Here is a 13,837-nt window from a genome sequence, read left to right as displayed (position 1 = left end):
TAAAGTAAGAAAGACTTTTTGCTAAAAATGGAAATAAGTCACTTATAGTGGGACATCCCAAAAAGGAATACAAGTCACTTATCACTACAAAAAAAGCGCTCGTTTGTGAGCACCAGAGTGCTAGCAAAACTATATAAAAGTGCTCGCAAATATAAGTTTTGCTAGCAGATTGTGAGCAAAAACTCTGCTCGCTATAGCGCTTGTAGCAAATTTGTGAGTAGTTTTTGCGAGCAGAAGTTCATTTGCGACCACCTTTTTGCTCGCTAATGGTGGATGTCGATTAAACTATGTATGTGCTCGCAATATTCCTAGCACCTCCATTTTGCTCGCAATTCTTCTAGCACCTCCATTTTGCTCGCAATATTCCTAGCACCTCCATTTTGCTCGCAATTCTTCTAGCACCTCCATTTTGCTCGCAAATTTTCTAGCACCTCTTGTGCTCATTATCGACAGCTCTTTCTGCTAGCACAAAATTGTGATTTGTTCTCGCATTATCGACAGCTCTTTCTGCTAGCACCTCTTGTGCTCATTATTTTTCTAATTTATTATCTGGATAACCATAAAGAACAAAATTGAAATTGACAATTTATAAAGAACAAAATTCAAAACTTACATTAAATCCAACAATAGTTCTAAAACAAAACAATAGTTCAAAACTTACACTTTCAGTTTTTACTAATTCGGTTAACCTTTTTAGTAAGATCCAACAATAGTTCTAACATCCTCTCATTTTCTTTCTCAAATTCAGCGCGTAACTCCATTTTTTGACGCGCTAAAGCAGCATCACGCTCTGCACTTTGACTATCCAGCTCCGCTTTCAACGCTGCATTTTGCATCTCCAGCTCCGCATATCGCTGCTCCTGCTCCGCGCGCATCTCAATTGTGATTTGTTCTCGCATTGCTTGTAACTCTTCCGTGCTAACGCCTGAGCCCCCAGTGGACGAACTGCTAGCATCAGCGAAATAAATGCTTGTGGCCTGTCCAGCTCCGGGAATTTGTTTTCTCTTCATATTCTTCACAAAAAGGTCAAGGTAAATGCGATCAAAATCTGGATCTACTTCCCCAGCAGCCCGCAACTCATCGGCTCTTGCCTTAACTTGCTCCTATGAACATGTATAATAAGACTTCAAACCAATGCAGTAACTAAAAGATAACAATAAGCAAGTAAGCATCAGTTAAGCATCAGAACTAAAAGAAGAAAACAGTAAGCATCAATGCCCCTTGTTTGCATAACTAAAAGATACAGATATTAATCAATCAAGATATGGTCTACTCCAACCAATGCATGCACATGCTATATACGGTCTATTACAACCTGCATATGACCCTAAAACTCGTAGAAAGCAATGCATTGCTGCCAAATTCAATCTGAAATGGTGCTAAAGGATTTTATCTGCTACTCTCATAAATCAAAAGAGCCAAGAAAACAATTTAATACATGAAATGAGAAGATGGTGAGGTTTCCAAACTACAACACCTCTTATTTCAAGAGTAATCAAGAATCAGATTTATATAGCACACTCACATATATGCTCATCACCTGTTCACTCCTTCATAACAAACCTTTTATTTCAACAGTAATGATATCAGCAAATGGTAAACCCCCTTCAACACTGCCTTGGTTTTTCATGAAATGCTCACATAGAATCAATCATGGAAGCATAGCATAGATGCAAGGCAGTACCCATTTTTCTTCATTTAAAATCCCAAAGATGCAAGACCAAAAAATGCTTGATATCTTATTTAATTTCATATTTTGGGGGTGATCATCAAAGGATCAAGTGATTATCATAGTCACTACTACCATCATATTCATATTTACTTCCAGCAGTTGTCACTAAAATATTAATTATATATAAATAAATTTGTAAGCAAATTAATTTGAGATTACCATTTTTTCTATGGCGCGCTGCGAACACAACTCCCCCGGTGAATCTTTGCCTCTTCGCGTGTGAACCCTTATATAAAATTCTACAAACTTAGGCATCTTCCCATTATTCTCTTTAATCTGCAAAGAATATTCAAAATGATTAATGATAATTAAAAAATGAACAAGTTAAACTACAAAATGTAATGTCTACCATCTTTTCCACTGTAACGTCAAATGAAACAGATCCGTTACAATGTGTGCCGGGGGCTTTCTCATATCCTTGTTTACGATTCTTCGAGCATCTCTCGGAAACCTTGATAGACGCAGCCGTATTCCATGCTTTAGTGTAGTCTTCCCACAATGCATCCGTGAAGTAAGCAGGCTTTCTTTTCCTATTTTTCAGTCTGTAGATATGATTGCCATACTTACGCTTGCATCTTGTGTGAAAAGCACTTTTGGCAAGGTCTTGATTATAGTTCTCAATATTGGCATGGGCCTGCCAAATCATATAAAAGAAAAGAAAAAAAAAAGTTATATAACAAAATATTAAATAAAATATATAAAAATTCTATAGACTTCCCAGCAAATGTTAATAAAGAAAAGAATTCAGTTAGATCAAGAAATTCTAAGCTACAATTAGAATATCAAGTAAAACATTGACCATTCTTTACTCTAATGGATTATAGTTTATACAATTACCTTAAATTCTTGCCAATAGGATTCAATGCATGAATCATCAAGTTTTGCTTGTGAGAATGCAGTTGGGTGCACTATATTTTGGAAAGCATCTTTCAATATGTTCGCCACAGCTCTGGAAGGGTACAATCTGCATATCAATATATAGTTATAAACTTTAAAATTTATAAAAAAATGTATAAAATTATCTATCCACTTACAATCCATCATTCCTGAGATGAATGAATATACGGCCTTCTTGATCATGTGTAGGATGGTCCTTCACTGTACCATTTCCGCTCACTGTATCATTTTCCTCCAATTCTTCCTCTTCGACATGAATTTCTTCCTCATGAGCATTTTCTTCATCATCATCGAGAAGAGCCAACCTGCGTCCTCGTCTTGTAAATCCTCCTCGCATTTTTCTATCCAACCTACTACTGACGATAAGAGTAATAGTAAGTATTATCCAATCTGCGAGCCTATTGCTGCCATGTCAAGCCTAAAAATACAATTTCCTCAGATTTCTATTCAGAGTATCATTCTATAGAATATTGTAAGGAGGCAATACTATAAGACCCACATGTGACCAAACATAGAAAGATTTAAGTGCATAAGCTATATGTTAATGCATACAATTTTAAACAATATTCTATGAACTTATCAGTAACATCATGCTAGATTAATATAAACCAAGCTATACTCACCAATAAGATGAAGCTTCAGTTAGGCCTTTCAGTCTAGGGCCAGTAGCAGCAGATCAACATAAACTACAAAAGAATAGCCAGATTAATAGAATGCCAGACAGTTTAGTTCAACATTCATTTCACACAGCCACTAAATGAGGTTAATTAATTAGGTACTGACATAAAAACGCCCCATTTGAATTTACTAACACATACACATAGATAAACAGAGAAACATTTCATATAAAGTACCAGATGTACCCTATAAACAGAGAAAATTTCATATCTTATTCTGAATGGATGTAATTGTCTACTTTTGAAAATAAAGCACATAAAGTAGGGTAACAAAACAGGCAAGTAGAGCAGCCAATGTAGGATTATCTTTTTTTATTATTACAAGATCATATCCACTTTGTGAGGAGTAAATTAAAAAGGAAACAGCAATATATAAGACATAATAACCATAATCAGCTTGATTAAATGACTCATCAAGATCATAGCTAGAAAACTAAGAAGATGGGTGCAAAACATCAAGCTAGAGCATCAAACACTGTACGTTTCAGGTAGACATCTATACAGTCCAAATGACCATTAGTTGATATAATATCCTTTGCATATCTCAAACTCGAACGCAACCTAAAACGAAATCTTCTATAGCTGCTGTTTCAACAACTTGAGGGTCCATTTCAATTACTTCAGTTTCAACCAAACAAAAAACTACAAGAGGCATATAGAAACTACCCATCCTTCTCAATATGCAATGGTCCAATTTCATCAGCCAGCCCATAGGCAATTGATGAACACCCAGGCCCTGAATAGCACACAACTCAAAACAGTAACACATGAATTTAAAATGGATGTAAGATCATATAATCAAGTCAAAAAGATGAAGCACAATAAAAGCATATCATAGAGATCAGATCCACTTCCATTCTCCTCTAATTCTAAACAGCATCATCACTATATTTAAACATGTAGCAAGTAAGAAAAAATTAAAACTTGAAAACAAAAGTCAAAATTAACATACAACCACATTTAGAAGATGAAAAGCATAATTACTGAGTTGAGTCTAATACAGATAATTATTCAAAATCTCGTTTATTTTGCATGTACAAGAAATCAAAATTTTCATTTCCCAAAGCCTTGTGGTAATAATAGCAAGATCTTGTAAAATTCTTAACAAACAAACGAAAGCAGAGATGTAAAATTAAAATTAGTATATATGAGTTGTTACCTGAGTTATGTTAAACGCTGATCTGAGATTGAGATGTTAAACGAAAGGCAGCAATGAATTCTCCCTGCCTGAACAGCCCCCCTCTTGTGCAAAACAGTAGTAAGTACAACAATAACTGATCTGCACAGAACTGCAAATATCAAACTCATTTCTCTTGAAGCATTTCCTTAGCAACTAAAAATTCACAAGCCTGGAATCAATCATCTAGTTTCAGCAAAACCACTAATAAGTTCCCAAAACTAATTTTTTGCAAATTGAAAAGGAATTTCAGTGCGCCATCAATACAACAGCTCTGTAAAACTTTCATCCATGATTTGATTCATATTCCAGAAATTAGGAAATTTTACAACATATTGATCACAGTGCAGTTTTCATCACTCTATTCAATTGTTGGTTTTCAGAAACAAAATTCACCTCCAAAACTACAGGATGTCTCCAGGAGAGGTTGAAGGCGGCGCAACTACGGCTGATGGGTTTCAAGCTAAAATAGGTAGCCTAACTAAAAATATCACACAGAACTATGAATGTTTGATTAAGATCTGCAAAATCAAATTCAGCAACTATTATGTATTGGTGAGGATCAGTGAATCGATGAGAGGATCAATAACCTCTTTCAAATTAAACAGTTGCAAATAGAAAATAAGCAAGCAAATGCCGACCAACACTTTTCCGGAAATTGTAACAATCAAAACAGAAAATTGTGGAGAATTCCGTAAGCAAGCCGTGAAAAGGAAGAGAGGAATCACCTATTGCAGATGATCGAGCATGCAAACGAAGTCAGAGAGAGAGAAAAACTGCATCGTCGTCGAGCATAGAGGAATCGCCTATTGCAGACGATCAAGCAGGGAAACGAGGTCAGTGAAATCTGCTCCGTGACGGTGAGAATCTCTCGAAGACCAGAAACTGTTGCAAATTCATATCACGGTGAGAATCTATCGAAGACCAGAAACTGTTGCAAATTCATATCACGGTGAGAATCTATCGAAGACCAGAAAACTATCGGTATCGTTTTTCATATCACGGTAGAATCGGTGAGAATTAGGGGGAGGAGATGAGAATTGGGGAAGGAGAATCTGTGAGAATTGGGGGAGGAGAGGTGAGAATTATATCGAGAGATTTATGAGAATACCACTTCAAGGAATTTAAGTCTTTTTCATTTCCAAGACTTCAGAATTGCATTTTCAATATGTTGGACTTCACGATTGCTTTCTCCCAATACACAATTAAGTCTATATTTTACATTTTATAATTTTATTAATATTAATTAATTATAGTTATCATTTTTAAAATAAAATATTTCAAAAATGATAACAACAATTAATATTTTTAGATTTTACGAAATTTCAATAATTAGACGAAACAATAAAAATAAGATAGTACTTACATTTTGAGATAGCATCAATGTCCAAGAACTAGTCGTAGTCATCTTCATCTTCATCGCCATCTTCCTCTTCTTCTTCTTCTTCTTCTTCTTCTTCTTCTTCTTCTTCTTCTTCTTCTTCTTCATCCTCATCCTCATCCTCATCCTCATCTTCATCCTCATCTATAATCTCTCTAAAAATTGGAATCATTGCGCCGCTAGGGTCACGATGTGGTGGGTTTATGAATTGTACATCATCAGATATTTCGTGAACTTCCAGTTCATCTTCTTGGAAAGCTATATCTTCTTCTACCTCTTTCATGGCGATGTAACTAGAATCGAATTTCTTTGCTCGAACCTTGAACACTGCTCGCCAGTTCGCCCTGTCTTTTTTCTTGCTCGGAAAAGGTACAAAATAAACTTGAGATGCTTGTTTAGCTAAGACGAAGGGATCATATTTTGGGTACTCCTTCTGAATATTTACTTCTGTAATTTTGTACCTCGGATGAACAATTGTACCACCACGTGGAGGTGGACCCGGATTATACCATAAACAGTTGAACAAGACAACTTTCTTAATTGGTCTTGCACGATATTTGACCTCCACAACTTCTTTCAAAATGCCATAAAAGTCATCCTCGTCATAGTTGTAATTCGACCCTCTGACGCAAACCCCACTGTTGAATGTGGATTTACTCTTTCCATAAGAGTCTGTGTGGAATTTATATCCATTGACAATACAAGCATTATAACTCGTGACCCCGGTCAATGGTCCTTGTGACAAATAGTATAAATGACTATCGTGAGGTAGGTTATTTTGACTCTGTATATCAACCACTTAGTGAATAAGTTACATATTTCCGACAGTTAAAAATGTACAAAATAAAAATATATAGAAAACTTACATATGCATTAAACCATGACGCATATTGACTTTCTAATTGTTGCTCTATCTCTGACGGTGTTATTCTTGGAAAGCATTCGCGCAATTGCTCGACGAACATGCTGTTTTATGAAAAAAGTAATTAAATAAGTAGCATCTATTTAGTTCAATAAACGAATTTAAGGAAATCAAACTTACTGCTCATATTCCTTTGCTTCTTGAGTATTCAACAATATGTAAGTGTGTGCCGCTCTGTACTCGACTTCTGACAAGAATCGTGCACGTCCCTTCCCAACACATCTGGTATCAAATGTGAAAATTTGAAGCATATCTGTGGAGTGAGTAGATCCCCCTCCGTCGTCATTACGAGGAACATCTCTACCTCGACAACGGACATGTGACTCAAAGTAATGAGTGCAAAAGTGAGATGATTCCTCAGTCAAATACGCATTACATATTGATGCTTCCACAGCAGCCTTGTTCTTTACATTTAACTTCAACTTGCGCATGTACCGTTCAAATGGATACATCCATCGAAATTGTACCGGTCCTGCGATCAATGCCTCATATGCTAAGTGGACTGGAAGATGCTCCATGGAGTCAAAGAAAGACGGAGGAAATATCATCTCAAGCTTGCACAAGGTAACCACAATCGACTCACTGTACTTTGTCATATCAGCCTCTCGTATCACTGTAGCAGTAAGATCTCTAAAGAAATTGCTCAACTCTGTCAGAGGCTCCCATACATCGTGTGGAAGTAACTCACGAAGTCCAATTGGTAGCAATCGTTGCATAAACACATGACAGTCGTGGCTTTTCATACCGTACAACTTATGTTTCTTCATATCAATGCATCTTGACAAGTTAGAAACATAACCATCTGGGAATTTCAAAATGTTGAGCCACTTGAGCAATAATTTCATACTTTCTTTATCAAGTGTGAAATTAGCCTTGTGATATTTCCCATCACACGGCCAAAGTTCAGGCCGTATACCAAGTTCTTCCAAATCTCTTCTTGCATTAGCATTATCTTTTGTCTTGCCTTCCACATTCATGATGGTATTAAAGATATTGTCAAAAACATTTTTTTCTATGTGCATGACATCCAGATTGTGACGAATCACATTTGTCTTCCAATACGGAAGATCCCAAAATATGCTTCGTTTATTCCATCCAAAAATCTTGCTCAACTCGGAGTTTGCTGTTTCTGCACCTTCATCAAACACTCTCTTGTACTCAAATTGTTCCAAGTTATCAAGTATCTGTTCTCCGTTTAAGATCGAAGGAGGACCGGAATGTTCGGTTCTGTTCTTTATGAAATTCTTTTTATCTCTGCGGAACCGGTGATTTCTATTGAGAAACCTCCTGTGACAATCAAACCAAGTAGTTTTCCGTCCATGCTTCAAGGAAAAAGCTTGTGAGTCCTCCATACAATACGGACATGCACGGTGCCCAGATGTACTCCATCCTGATAACATTGAATATGCGGGGAAGTCGCTGATAGTCCACATCAGTGCTGCACGCAACTGGAAGTTTTGTTTTCTAGATATATCGTATGCTGGAATTCCTTCAGCCCATAAATCGTTGAGCTCTGCAATCAAGGGTTGTAGAAATACATCAATTTTCTGTTTTGGACTCTTCGGACCTGGCACGATCACAGTGAGAAACATGTATGGATCTTTCATGCACATCCACGGCGGCAAATTGTATGGAGTTAAAATTACCGGCCATAATGAGTATTGTGAACCACTTTGGCCGAATGGCTGAAATCCATCTGTGCTAAGTGCCAACCTGACATTTCTTGATTCAGAAGCAAATAAGGGATGTGACTTGTCGAAAGTTTTCCAGGCTATAGAATCAGCTGGATGGCGCATCTCTCCTGGAGTCTGGGCGTGCTCTGCGTGCCATCGCATGGATTGAGCTGTAACTTCAGACGCATATAATCGTCTTAATCTTGGGCCCAGAGGAAAATAATACATCTTCTTGAATGGACTCCTACCATTATCCTTGAATCTAGCCTGACCACAAACTTTGCATTCGGTCCTATTCTCGTCTTCTCTCCAATAGATCATGCATCCTTTCTTGCAACAATGTATCTTCAGATGGGGCATATCTAAAGTCTGCATTTGTTTCTTGCACTTGTAGAAACTGTTAGGCATACGATTTGGCTTTGGCAAACGCTCCTCCATAAACTGACACAATTCGTCAACAGCTCGCTGAGACATTCGATGTTCAGATTTCATAGTCATTATTCGAGCATTTGTTGACAGCTCAGAATAATCACACCCATCCCACAAATCAGACTTAGACGCTTCTAACAAATTATAGAACTGCTGCGACTCATTGAATGGGGGCTCTGGCATGTATGTAGGCAGAACATACTGCCAATGCTCGTGAGCACCTGATTGTCCCCACGCATCATGCACCATGTGCTGGTACGGATTCAATGGTGGATCACAATGCATGGATTCTATTTGTCTTGAGCTGGACGACGCTTCAACATCATAGTGAAATCTCCAATCATAATAATTTTTAGTAAACCCCCTTCTCACAAGATGTTCCTTCACCGTGTCCGTATAAAGAAAATTTTTATTATCACATCGTGCACATGGACACCTAATTTTCGAACCATCCATTCTAGAGGGATGTTGCACAGCAAAATTTATAAACTTATCCAAACCATCAATAAAATCAAGATTCAATTCTCCGGTGGAAAATTTTCTCTCATACATCCACTCTCTTCCCGGAATTTGATTCATTTTACTATCTATCATACACAAACAATATAAATCAAATAAAGTACAATAATATTTTTGAATTATTTAGCCCACAAATTAAAATATTCATCAAATAAAAGTTTTACCTTTTAATAATTGGAAAATGCCAAGCTGGGCCGACGGGTAGCGGAAACACCTCCAAATCGCAAAAATCTTAGGCAAGAAACAATATAAATCAAATCAAGTGTAATAATACTTTGAGTTATTTAGCCCACAAATAAGAATAACTAACAAATCAAATATCATAATATAGATCAAATCGAGTATAATAATATTGTGAATTATTTAGTCCACAAATTTAAAAGAATATCTAACAAATCAAGTATATAATAATTTAGCCCACAAATTTAGAAGAATAGCTAACAAATCATGTATAATAATTTAGCCCACAACTTTAGAAGAATGTCTTACAAATTATGTATAATAATTTAGCCCACAACTTTAAAGAATATCTAACAAATCAAGTATAATAATTTAGCCCACAACTTTAGAAGAATAACTAGCAAATCAAAGTTTTACCTTTTAATAATTGGAAAATGCCAAGTTGGGCCGACGGGTAGCGGAAACACCTCCAAATCGCATAAATCTTAGTCAAGAAACAATATAAATCAAATCAAGTGTAATAATACTTTGAGTTATTTAGCCCACAAATAAGAATAACTAACAAATCAAATATCATAATATAGATCAAATCGAGTACACCAATATTTTGAATTATTAAGCCCACAAATTTAGAAAAACATCTAACAAATCAAGTATAATAATATTGTGAATTATTTAGCCCACAAATTTAAAAGAATATCTAACAAATCAAGTATATAATAATTTAGCCCACAAATTTAAAAGAATAGCTAACAAATCATGTATAATAATTTAGCCCACAACTTTAGAAGAAATATCTTACAAATCATGTATAATAATTTAGCCCACAACTTTTAAGAATATCTAACAAATCAAGTATAATAATTTAGCCCACAACTTTAGAAGAATAACTAGCAAATCAAAGTTTTACCTTTCAATAATTGAAAAATATCAAAATTTGATGAGCTTGCTTCCCCACATTTTTCTACCCCCAATTTTCAATAATGTGAAAATATCAAAATTTAATAAGCTTGCTTCCCCATATCTCTACTCCCAACTTTTATGTAAGTAGATCTGGCAAAATTTTTGCAATGAGTGGAAGCTGATGGCAGAAGGGATGGAAGGGATGGAATCTACGGTGTGGAGAAAGGTAACAAATGAGAAAAGAAGAAAGTAGATTTGGATAAGAACTAAAGTTTGCGAGCACCTATTTTTGCTCACTAATTTGCTAGCAGCTATTATTGCTCACTAATTTGCGAGCACATGTATATTTTGTGACAGATGCGAGCACCCTTTGCTCGCAAACTTTCGAGCACTATAGGTGTGCTCGCAAAATCCCTCATTTTATTCCAGCCGGCAAAAAATGGGTGTAAATGGATGTTGTTTTCGTGTATGCTCGCTATTATGCTCGCAAGTTTGCGAGCAAAAGTCGGTGCTCGTAATAAAGTGGTCACAAGTTTGCGAGCAAAAGTCAGTGCTCGCAATAAAGTGGTCACAAACAGCCGCTTTTTTTGTAGTGTATCTTGGGACGGAGGGAGTACTTCTTCTGTCTCAAAGTAGATGTCACACTTTCTTTTATAGCTTGTCGCATAAAAGATTTCGTTTTTAGAAAAAAAGTTCTCTTTCACATCATTAATATATAAAACTATACTTTTTCCTAACCACTTAACACTCAAAATCTCCTAAAATCTTATGTCATCAGTCATTACCCAAATATAAATCTATTATGAGATAGAAAGAGTACTAATATAATCTTTTTTAAGAGTTTAAGATGGGGCGTGCACTTTGAAGGAAATTTGAAAATTTGGAAAGTTGAAGAACAAAATGGTATAAATAAAATATATTGATGGTGAGCATTTGCCGCAGATCATACTTCTCAAGTGGCTCTACCCATGATCCATACAGTGTGTATTACTTCCTTTATTTCATAATAGTGGAGAGTGGAGACTTTTTTTTGGGGCACACAATTTAAATAAATTTGTGTTAAGTGAGCTACGTGAAGTAAGAATAAATTAAGTATTAGGAAATAAAAAAGATAGACAATGAAGAGAGAATAAAGTAAGGAAGAATAAAGTAAGGAAGAATAGAGTAAGTAAGAATACATGTGTTGATTTTTTATTAAAAATGGAAATGACTATACTACTATAAATACACCAAAATGGCAAAATGACTCCATTAAAAAGAATATAGCATAATGAATGTGAAATTTGTACGAAAATAATACCAATACAAAATAAACTAATTGTAAGTTGAGTCAAGGAAAACTTCATTACAAATTTTGTTTCGATAGGTTTTATGTCAAAAGCCTACCCAAACTTACGAAATCAACAGAATCCTTAAATCGAACCAAACACAATCGAGTAACTATATAATACACCCACTAGGTTATACAGATCTCGAGGTTCATCACCTCAAACTTGATCTACAAAATAAGTAACTATCTATTTTTATCATTGTTGACTTTCATCCATGACCAAAACCATCTATAAATAGGATCCACCACACACCACAATACACCACCACACTCAAAGCAAAACCCTAATCAAAAGCAATGGCTACTTCCCTCCAAACCCTAATTTCTCTTCTTTCCGCCACAGCCCTAATTTTCCTCACCATGGCAACCGCGAAGCGTCCGCCCCCCAAAGGGACGGTCTCCTTCTCGTACGACTTCCACGGCGTGCAACCAACTGACCTAACCTTCCAAGGCGACGCCCATTTCCCATCCCAAGACTCTTACCTCCGCCTAACAAACACCAACGAAAACGGCAACGCACTAGAACTCCGCGTCGGCCGAGTCTTGTACACCAATCCAATTACATTTTTGGGGAAACGGGGGAAAGCCAGCTTCGAATCCACCGTGAAATTCATCATCACGCCCAACACCAATTACGAGTACCCACCGGCTGACGGCCTCGTCTTCTTCATCACGGCCCCCAACTCCACCCCCAACGAGCCCGGTGGCAGCTTCGGAGTCTTTGACCAATCCGGCAAAAACCCCTTGGTTTTCGCAGTGGAATTCGACATCTTCATCAATGAAGATTTCGATCCAAACTATCGCCACGTTGGGATCGACATCCAGTCTCAGGTATCCAGCAACACTACCGCGGTCGACGACGCGATCGTCGGTCAGGCGGTGACTGCCACCATCAACTACAATGCAGCCACCAATTTGATAAGCGTTTGTGGCAGCGCCGGTGGGAAGGCCTTTGAGGTGAGCTATGTGTATGATTTGAGCTCGTTTCTTCCTGAGCAGGTTCAGGTCGGGATCTCCGGCGCCACCGGAGGATTATCCGCCATTCATGATCTCATCTCTTGGTCTTTCACTTCCACCATGGGGCACAAGAAGCACAATTGAGATCTTTTATTATTTTAGTTTGTGTTACAAATAAGGTTAAGTGATGGAGTGTGCTCTAAATAAGTCAGGAATGATATAAAATGTGATGTTTCTTTTCTTAAAATTTTACTTGTTTCGTAATGTATTTGTAAAATGCTGATGTCATTAAGAAAATATACATGACATCCTGTGTTACCAATAATAGTATGTTTTCTGTTTTTGTATTTTCATACACACCATGGGCATATATCAAATAATACATCAGGCTCTGGAATAATAATTTATCAATGCCGAAAAAGTCATAATATGGACTTCATTGTTGAAAATGTTGTTTAGGAATTGCTCATTACTTGCTTTCTAAAATAATTTATTTTGTGTGTAGATTTGTTTGGTTTAAATAAATCAGTTTTACTAAAACAGATAGCACCATGAAGAAATTCATTTGATGAGATTAGTTACATCTTGTTGAAATCGAGTCCTTTTCAATCGGACTACTATCTCAATATCTGAATTTATCCATTAAAATTTTTACTATTTGCATATCTGTCTATTAGAAATGAACCACTTACCCTCTTAAATGTCTTTTTAAGACTATAAGAGGAAGAATTATCTACACGTATATAAATATAGAAATGAAAATATTTTAATACGCCCCTGCACGTGTGGACCGGAATGACACATCGGATTTTCATCACATGGGTTTAAACACGTCCCGCATAATAGCACAAGACAACAGATAAAGAGATAAAACTTATCAAAGACTTGGGTCTAATACCATAATAGAAATGAGTCACTTACCCACTGACTTCCATCACATGAGTAGGCAAGAAAAAAGATAAAGAGATAAAACCTATTATAGACTTGAGTCTACTCTGATACCATAATAGAAATGGGTCATTTACTCCATTAAAAGATCTCATAAGAGAGAATGGTTATC

At 36.4% G+C, this 13,837-nt stretch overlaps 3 protein-coding genes across 5 annotated transcripts; 1 reads left to right on the top strand and 2 right to left on the bottom strand.

Annotated features, from left to right (window-relative positions):
• Positions 1-565: 565 nt before the first annotated feature.
• Positions 566-5,555, bottom strand: LOC125202513 (uncharacterized). 3 transcript variants are annotated; one of them, XM_048100919.2, is made up of 8 exons: positions 5,212-5,555; positions 4,466-4,585; positions 3,253-3,315; positions 2,767-2,982; positions 2,570-2,696; positions 2,082-2,366; positions 1,892-2,008; positions 566-1,103 (listed from the first exon to the last, which is right to left on the bottom strand). In XM_048100919.2, exons 4-8 carry the CDS (start codon positions 2,964-2,966, stop codon positions 666-668), a joined length of 1,167 nt encoding a protein of 388 aa, XP_047956876.1. In that variant the 5' UTR covers positions 2,967-2,982; positions 3,253-3,315; positions 4,466-4,585; positions 5,212-5,555; the 3' UTR covers positions 566-665. The 3 variants fall into 3 exon arrangements, with proteins under 3 accessions (XP_047956876.1, XP_088918552.1, XP_088918553.1); XM_089062426.1 differs by lacking the exons at positions 4,466-4,585; positions 5,212-5,555 and adding an exon at positions 3,973-4,101; XM_089062427.1 differs by lacking the exons at positions 4,466-4,585; positions 5,212-5,555 and having other exon boundaries at positions 3,253-3,471.
• LOC148933959 (uncharacterized) lies at positions 3,851-9,173 on the bottom strand. The gene is made up of 4 exons (XM_089062112.1): positions 6,907-9,173; positions 6,731-6,830; positions 6,079-6,648; positions 3,851-4,042 (listed from the first exon to the last, which is right to left on the bottom strand). Exons 1-4 carry the CDS (start codon positions 9,171-9,173, stop codon positions 3,851-3,853), a joined length of 3,129 nt encoding a protein of 1,042 aa, XP_088918238.1.
• Positions 9,174-12,102: 2,929 nt separating this feature from the next.
• Positions 12,103-13,134, top strand: LOC125220523 (agglutinin-2-like). The gene has a single exon (XM_048122686.2). It carries the CDS (start codon positions 12,118-12,120, stop codon positions 12,919-12,921), a length of 804 nt encoding a protein of 267 aa, XP_047978643.2. The 5' UTR covers positions 12,103-12,117; the 3' UTR covers positions 12,922-13,134.
• The last annotated feature ends 703 nt before the right edge of the window (positions 13,135-13,837 follow it).

Source organism: Salvia hispanica, chromosome 1, assembly GCF_029641045.1.
Source record: "Salvia hispanica isolate PSC_SH4W2 chromosome 1, Shi_PSC_v1, whole genome shotgun sequence".
NCBI classification, from domain to species: Eukaryota; Viridiplantae; Streptophyta; class Magnoliopsida; order Lamiales; family Lamiaceae; genus Salvia; species Salvia hispanica.
The sequence above is the reverse complement of the archived record's forward strand: the minus strand, read 5'-3'. Positions and strand labels throughout refer to the sequence as shown.